The sequence below is a fragment of the Thamnophis elegans genome, chromosome 9 (assembly GCF_009769535.1).
Source record: "Thamnophis elegans isolate rThaEle1 chromosome 9, rThaEle1.pri, whole genome shotgun sequence".
Lineage (NCBI taxonomy): Eukaryota > Metazoa > Chordata > Lepidosauria > Squamata > Colubridae > Thamnophis > Thamnophis elegans.
This window is the reverse complement of record NC_045549.1, coordinates 56215956-56224176: the sequence shown is the minus strand read 5'-3', so window position 1 is coordinate 56224176 and position 8221 is coordinate 56215956. Positions and strand designations below refer to the sequence as shown.

The following is an 8221-nucleotide window of genomic DNA, read 5'->3' as shown; positions in this document are numbered from 1 at the left end:
CCACACCCATTTTGTGGAGGAGGTGTATCAGGGTACATGTTCCAGTCCAGTTGGAAGGTAAGCATAGATATGCATTTTTCCCACATAAGAAGACGACTCCATTTTCTCCTGCACATACGCCTATGTTCATGGAGAAGGGCATGGGCTCAGAGGTTCCTTTCATTAGTCCATACCTGTAAGGTATACCCTTAGGGAGAGGTTGTCTTCCTCCCTTTTAGGTAGTTTGGAAGCACATTGGTTTAATATAAAGAGAGTCCTTTTTTCAGAAAACTGCCATTTACTTTTCACTCACTTTGGTCCTTTATTTTGGTCATGTAACTTTTATCAATACAAATTGTATCAATCATTTTCATTCAGGTGTAAAGTATGGAAATTGAATGTTTTATTTTAGTTATTTTTCTAGATTGCGTTTTTGTAAAGTTTTTCTTGGTTTTGCTCTTGAATTTTCTATTGTTAAAGTTATAATTTATTTTATCCTTATGAATCTCTTGAAGATTTGCCCTTTTCATATTATTTTTTTCCAATAAAATATCGTCACCGCACTTAGAAATCAACCTCCTGGCAGAAAGGCGGGAAGCGTGGGAGGGACTCATGAAAATCATGGGAGTTCATTTGGGCTAAGGAGACCTCTCCGACACATATATAGACCGTCCACGCGTAGTGACCAAGTGGTGGGGAGGGTATTCAACGCCGCTGAAGAGTATGGGGCAACGCCCCAAAAATTTGCTTCTCATTAATGATAATTTTTGCATTTTTTTTGTAAGTATGCATGTATCTATATATTTCCATGGAGGCCCAAACAAAACGCCTTTTCCGCCCTCGAGGCCCCACCCGAGTCTTCGTCTCGCGATATCATGACGTGCCGGTTTTCGTCTCGCGGTTTCCTTTCTTCCTGCGCCTGCGCAATCTCTCCTTCAACTTCCCCTCATTTACTATGGCCGCTGGACTGAGTGGGATGTTTGGGAACCAGGCCCCGGTGCCTCCCCCGCCACCTCCTCCGGTGGCCCCCGGAGGTCAGGGGCTCGCGGGACTCCTTCCTCCGAACCCCACGGGTCCGCGAAACCCCATCGGTACCCTTGTGGATGATTTGGAGGCTTCTTTTGAGGTAAGTTCTGCAATGCGAGCGGCCTCTCCTACCACAGAGATGACGGAAAGACCGTCGCTTGAAGTGGGGAAACGCAGGATTATTGCCGTCCTCTGGGACGAGGGAGGTTACTATAGAGATGAAGTAGCTCGCCAGAGTGTCCCTTCATCTGGGTTTCCGTTTCTGTGTTACCTGGCCGCCTGCTTGAAAAGCGACGCCCGTTAATCCCATATTAACAAAATATTTTTTCTGATCAGAATAAGGAAACATTTCATTCTATAACAAGCCTGTGTGGGTTGATAATGGCTGTGATCTCGCTTGTCTTGTGGAATATTGTGGATTACATTGGGTCCCATCACTTTCAGCTCACCTCGGGGTGAGGTTGTTATGGGGGGCGGTTGCTATGGGGTTAAAAAGATCCCCCTGGATATTCCGAACTCGTTATCGCAAGAAAGGGAGAAAATAATTTATTTGCTAAATTGAACCATATTTATTTTCCAGAAACATATGTGTCGAATAAAAATAATGCTTTATAAGATGGTATGTGAAATGTCTATATTTTGTAAGGATTTGCACTTTTGTTTAAAAAAAGTGTCTTTAAAAATAGTTTGTTAGTTAAAAATTAGTCAGCTTGTAATTCTTGTAAGAAAATAGTTTGTCGGCATTGCAAATTGTATTGAACAAGACACTGCAAAGAGTTAGTTTTGCAGATCTTCTAATTTTATCTTCAGCTTCATATATTTATCCCATCCAGACAGATGGGTTCTTTTGTTTGGAACCTACTGAATATTCTATGCCATTTTTAATAGAGCAAAGAATTGGAAATAAATATTGCAGAAGTATATTTTTCAAGAAAGTAAAAATATACTTTAGAATAGCTTTATGGGTGCCAAAATCTAAAGCTCTTAACATTAACTGTTTTTGTAATAAATGGTTTTTGTAATTATCTAGGCTTGCTTTGCGTCCCTTGTAAGCCAAGATTATGTAAATGGTACAGATCAAGAAGAAATTAGAACTGGTAAGTTTGGGTGTTCATCTTCAGTTTAATTTAGAATACTTATACGCTGAATGCTCATATCTTTTTCTCTTTCTCTGTTTTGATCACGCTGGAGTTGAACTTTACCCACCTTTATGAAACTGTGCTGATAAATATTAGTGAAGGCTTAACAGCCAATTGTGACCAATTAAACCAGCAATGTGCAGCAGCAGCCCAAAAAGTTAATACAATCCGTGGTTGTATAAACAGAGGCATAGAATCAAAATCATGTGAAGTATTAGTACCACTTTATAAACCCTTAGTAAAGCAACACCTGGAATACTGCATCCTGTTTTGGTCACCACGTTGCAAAAAAGATGTTGAGACTTTGGAAAAAGTGCAAAGAACACTGACACTAAGATGATTAATGGCCTGCAGTCAAAAACAAATGAATGGTTGCAAGAGCTGTGGTGGCACTGTTAGATTGCAGTATTGCAGACTAATTCTGCTGATTGCCAGCAGTTTGGCAGTTTGATTCTCACTGGCTCAAGGTTGACTTGGCCTTCCATCCTTCTGAGGTCATGTATACATCTGAACTAAACTGTTTCTCTGTGTCATATATGTGGGTATATACATAATTTTTATTTACTTATTTTGTCATGTTTATGTAGTGTATATTGGGGTAGTGACTCTTTGAGAGCTGCATGCAATGAAATTTCATTTTAATGTATGCCGCTTAGTGTACTTCCAAAGTTGACAATAAAGTTATTCTATTCTGTATTCTACTGTATTTTGTCTTCTATTCTCTCTTCTTTTTCTATTCTGTTCTATTCCGTTCTCTCCTATTTTATTCTCTCCTATTCTCAGTGCAAAAAGTGTTTTCAATGCCTGTCTCCTGCTTCCCCCCACCCCTCATCCCTGCCCAACTCTTTTCTGCCACCACCAGGACACTTCACCCAGATGGAGACTGGAAGCTTCATCTGAATGCAAATGGAGTCTTTGAAAATGGAAGGATTTGCTCTGTTTTGAAATGCCTCATAGATACCTATGAGGCCTTTGAAAACAGAGGGATTTACTCAGTTTTGAAATGGGTGTCTATGGAGATTTTCAGTTATCCCAGTCTTGATTGTCCTAAAGGTGATTTTTCAAGAGGCAACTGGACTTTATTGTTTTTCTTTGAAGAGCTTTCGCTTCTCATCCTTTGGGACAACCATGACCTGGATGACCAAGAATATCCATAGAAATTTAGCTATTCACTTTGGGATGAACACCTTTAGAATGGTGTAGAGTGTGAACAGATTTCCAGAAAAATTACAGGGACCATTTCCACTTCAGTGTCAGATGCAAACAACACAGACTCATCCCCAACAGCCTGTGCTCAACAGTGAAGGGACACAGGGCAGAAAACATCCTGCAGAAAGCACAGTTCCACAACACTATCCTTTCAGCAGTTCCAAGAGGCTTCACAACCATTTGCATTACTCAGGTGATGTAAGGCAAATGACCAGCTGTCTGCAAGGAATATAAATCCTTCTATTCCACATCATCTAGTCAGAGCTGAAGAAGCTTCTTGGATGAGAAGCTAGGTGCCTGCAAAGAAAAACAACAAAAGTCCTGTTACCTCTTGAAAAAGCATCTTTGGGATCTGTTGTTCTAGTTATGGGTAGTAGAACTATATCATCACTGGAGTGGGTAGAAATGAAATTTTGTAGCTCATTTTATGTGAGTTTAAGTGGTAAAATACACATTCTAGGCAGTTTTAGAGAGAGTCATAAACATAGAACATAGGATCACAGAGCATCTAATCCAACCCCTTGCTGAAGGCAGGAGACCTTATACCATCACAGTCGAACATAAAAGCTCAGGGCTACACAGCATTCCCCCTCCCTTAAGCCCCAATTTAAAACCTGAAATCATAACCAGGTAGTCTTTGCTTAATTATTCTAATTAGGACTAGAATTTCTGTCATAAAATAATGTTGTCATGCAGTAATTAGATGAAACAGTACATGAGCACACTTTACAACTGCTATTCCACTAGTCCCAGTTGCAGTCTTTAAGCCAGAACCTCATTCTGCCTTGTCACTTTCGCTTCCATTTCAACACCCTTTGCCCATCTCCTCCCCTATCTCTGCTGTTCTGCTCCCTTGCCCTCTCCACCCCTACTGACCTTTGCCATCTTCTGTTGCTGATGAGACAGCTGGTGGCCTTTTGTTTTATATCATTTTACTCATATAGACCCAAGTATTTTACACTTCTCTTAACTAGGTTTGTTAAAGTTATATAGTATTTATCTTGACTTTAATTTTTAATAGTGTTAAACTTGTTGCTCATTTCCTAGGTGTTGATCAATGTATCCAGAAATTTTTAGATGTTGCACGACAAACAGAATGCTTTTTTCTACAGAAAAGGCTACAATTATCTGTCCAGAAACCAGACCAAGTGATTAAGGAGGTAAGGATATGGTTTCGTTAGACTTAAGCATGACATCTGATTCTATGCTAAATTAGAACACAGTAATTGTAATATAGTAATTGTAATATTGCTATGAGACATGTGGGATTAAAAGCATTTATTACATAAATTAGGGATGACTCTCCCCCGATCAGAATATTTTAATGTGCTTGTTGAAGAACTGATTGATCATTGTAGTAAGATGATGGTTTGCTATGCCTAATCCAGGGCTCTGCGGTTCCACCACAAAACCGCGAAGCCCTTATCCGCGCCGACATAAGTGCGGAGGCAAATCCGCGACGTCCGAAGCGCTAAGAAAAACACGACCCTACCGCCGCGACAACAGCACAGCGACAGAAGGGCGTTCTACATGCTTCGTTCTTTGCCAAGAAGAACAAAGGTAGCCCCCCTCCTCCAGCTGACAGCGGCAGCGGGCACGGGGCAAAGCGGGCTGCCCAGCAGCAGCAGCCCACGGGAAGGGTCCAGCTCAGCCGCGGGGGGCAGCAGGAAGCCTGCGGGGGGCCGCTGACGCCGCCCGCCTTGCCTCTTCCTCCGGGGGAGGCGCCGGCGGTGGAGGAGGACGCGGCGGCTGAGGCTCTCCCGGGGCCGGCGAAGTGGGCTTGCCCGGCGGCGGCAGCCACCCGTCCAAGGAGATGATGTTGAGGAAGAAGAGGGCGGCCTGCTTCCGCCGGGCAAGCCTGCTTCGCCGGCCCCGGGAGAGCCTCAGCCGCCGCCACTGCCGCGTCCTCCTCCGCCGCCGGCGCCTCCCCCGGAGGAAGAGGCAGGGTGGGTGGTGGCGGCGGCCCCGCTCGGGCCCCCCGCGGGCTTCCTGCTGCCCCGTGCCCGCTGCCGCTGTCAGCTGGAGGAGGAGGGCTACCTTCGTTCTTGGCAAATGTAGAACGCCCTTCTGTCGCCGCGCTGTTGTCGCGGCGGTGATGATGTCGCGGCTTTAGTGACGCGGTTTAATCACCACTATTTTGACGAGTGCGGATTTGTCGTGCCACGTGGCTCTGCAACCTTAAACACTCCAAAGAGCCATTTGAACCAGTTTCCCACAGAAAACACCAGGAGCCAACCAAACCTGGGTGGGCATGGCCAACTTGACATCACTCACTCCCACCCAGTCACAAGGCCTCCTCCCAGCCACGCCTACCCAGGTTTTGTGGCTCCTGGTGTTTTCTTTTCGGTGGGAAACAGATATCTCTCTGTGTGTCTCTCTCTTTCTATCTCTCTCTCTCTCATTCTCGTGTCTCTGTGTGTGTGTTCCTTCTTGAATCATTTCCAAAAATAGGTGAGGGTTGGTAGTGGTTGGTTTTTTGTTTTTTTTTGCAGATGTTCTTTCTCAGTCTTTGGGTGCTTTTTACCGTATGATCTAAATCAAGAATCATTTCAGTTTCCCAGATAAGTGAAGCTCTTTCGTCTCCCTGCTGTGGCTCCCTGTTGGCTGAATCCACCCAACACTGGCTAGCCCCACCCCTCACCCTCCTCTCCCAGTCACTCCTTGCCTGGCCTGTGAAGGTAAGGGTGATGGCGGGGGGATGGAGACTTGTTCCATATTCCAGAGCAGAAGCAAAGGACCTCTGTACTTGCCTTATCTTGCGAGCACTTCTTCCAGCCTTTGTTGGTGCTACGTGCACCTTGGTCGCTTGGGGAGGTGTGCTATTTGCTCTCTACCCCAAGACACTGGCCTGGCCTGGCTGTGGCCAAAGCCGCTACTGTTGCCACCTCCATAGCCTGCCTGCTACTCTCGCAGTGTCTTGAGCAGCACAGTTAAATTTAGTATGCTTCACACTGGAGGAGACGGCATCCCCTCCTCCTCCTGGAGCCCATTACAATGCGGAGCATCATTTGCAGCCGGGCCAGGCCAGTGTCTCAGGGCAGAGAGCAAGTCGCACAGCTCCCGAGCGACTGAGGTGCGTGCAGCACCAACACGTGCCAGAAGAAGTGCCCACGAGATATGGCAAGTACAGGGGCGCTTCGCTCCCGCTCTGGAATATGGAGCGAGTCTCCATCCCTCACTATTGTCCTTACCTTCTCGGGCCAGGCAAAGAATGATGGGAGGGTAAGGGACGGGAGCCAGATAAACAATGAAAACAGAACACAATGAGAATAGTACATCAATATTATAATTAAAAAGATGGATGGGTGGAGAGCAGAGCAAAAGGGGGGAGAGGGAAGAAATGTGTAGTTGGCTGTCAATCCAGCACTCACTCAGCCTGGAACTCCTCCCACTTGGCCCCAAGGCCTATGAGCAGAGTCAGGTCTTTAAGCTATTGTGGAAAGATAGGATGTATTTTTATTTTATCTGTTAGAGTTACGATGTTAATTGAGATTTTGAAGAAAACCACTAGTTTTTTTAATGTTTTCCCCTCTGCCCACCCACCTTGTGTTCTTTTTTGTGCTAAAATTCAGCTATTGGTGCTTGAGTAGTATTATTTGTATCATCTACACAGCAATGGAATTATTTTACTGTACAACAATATAAATTTAAATGTGGGTAAATGTCCATTGAATTCATGATGATCTAGGTAAAATCGTAACAGTTCATAGGCACATCCATAAACTTGAAGCTTAAACTTTATTAGGCCAAAGATTAGCGTGGTGATACCCATAACCATAATTCATCATGTTTTTGATGAAAAATAAAGAAAAAAATCACTTTATTTTTGTGCAATACATAAGAACTGGTGTGAGACAATTGTAATTAAAAATGAGGTAGAAATTCATCACAAGGAGTTTATTGTTTAAGGAAAGGAAGCAGCCATTAGTGTAATTCAGATAATTTATTGGAACACATCAGGATACTTGTTTTTCTAAGGTTTTGTAGTTGTTTTTGTTCAAAATGCAAATGTTTTTTCCAAAGAGGTATTCTTAGTTTCTTTCCTGTATGCTTCTGTTTCATGTAGGATGTTTCAGAACTGAGAAATGAATTGCAGCGGAAAGAAACACTAATTCAGAAACACTTGGGAAAACTTCGCCATTGGCAACCAATTTTAGACGATATTAATATCCAGCAGAAGAAACCTACTGAGATGCCTCAGGGACCTCTAGCTTATCTAGAACAAGCTTCAGCCAATATTCCTGCACCCCTCAAGCAAACGTGAAAAGAAGCATCATTGAAATGCCAGAATAAAGTTTGCCAGACCTTCATAAGTAACATTTTACATTTTGTATTGAAAAATGTGTTGTTTTTGAAAAAATGGACAAGGAACCTAACCTAAATGAAGCTACAGCTGTCATTGTATGGATCAGAAAATATGATTCTTTTATTCTATCACCTGCAAACTGAACATTGTCTCTACCTGACTGGAAATATTCTAAGGAGCAAGAACATTCCCGTGATGGCGAACCTCTGGCATGCATGCAAGAGGTGGCATGCGGAGCCATTTCTTAGGGCACGCGAGGCATTGCCTTTATAGTGCCAGCGCGCATGTGCGCGCTGGCCAGCTGATTTTACCCTTTCTTTTTGCTCTGCGGAGGCTTCCCTGAAGCTCCAGAGTGCGAAAAATAACCCAACCCACAAACTGGAAGTTTGGGAACTGACTTCCAGTTTGCACATTGGGGGTGTTTTTTCTCCCTCCGGAGGCTTCAGGAAGATAGTTACACTCCATAGAACCAAGTTATTAGTAACAGCTTTATTGGACTGATCCTCTGTCGGGCTTAATGGAAGAGAGGGAGATATTTTATCAATAGGGAGGTTTTGAAAAT

General features: G+C 43.9%; 1 protein-coding gene across 1 annotated transcript; it reads left to right on the top strand.

The window, feature by feature from the left end:
- The first annotated feature begins 772 nt into the window (after positions 1-772).
- On the top strand, positions 773-7677 carry MED28 (mediator complex subunit 28). Its single transcript, XM_032224674.1, has 4 exons — positions 773-1105; positions 2036-2102; positions 4401-4513; positions 7420-7677. The coding sequence occupies exons 1-4, from the start codon at positions 788-790 to the stop codon at positions 7615-7617; spliced, it is 696 nt and encodes a 231-aa protein (XP_032080565.1). The 5' UTR covers positions 773-787; the 3' UTR covers positions 7618-7677.
- The last annotated feature ends 544 nt before the right edge of the window (positions 7678-8221 follow it).

Bases quoted from the DNA above. Each gene is read 5' to 3' on its own strand.
- MED28 (XM_032224674.1), top strand. From the start codon at position 788: ATGGAGGCCCAAACAAAACGCCTTTTCCGCCCTCGAGGCCCCACCCGA. The intron at 1,106-2,035 runs GTAAGTTCTGCA...GTAATTATCTAG, and splicing joins ATTTGGAGGCTTCTTTTGAG to GCTTGCTTTGCGTCCCTTGT. The intron at 2,103-4,400 runs GTAAGTTTGGGT...CTCATTTCCTAG, and splicing joins TCAAGAAGAAATTAGAACTG to GTGTTGATCAATGTATCCAG.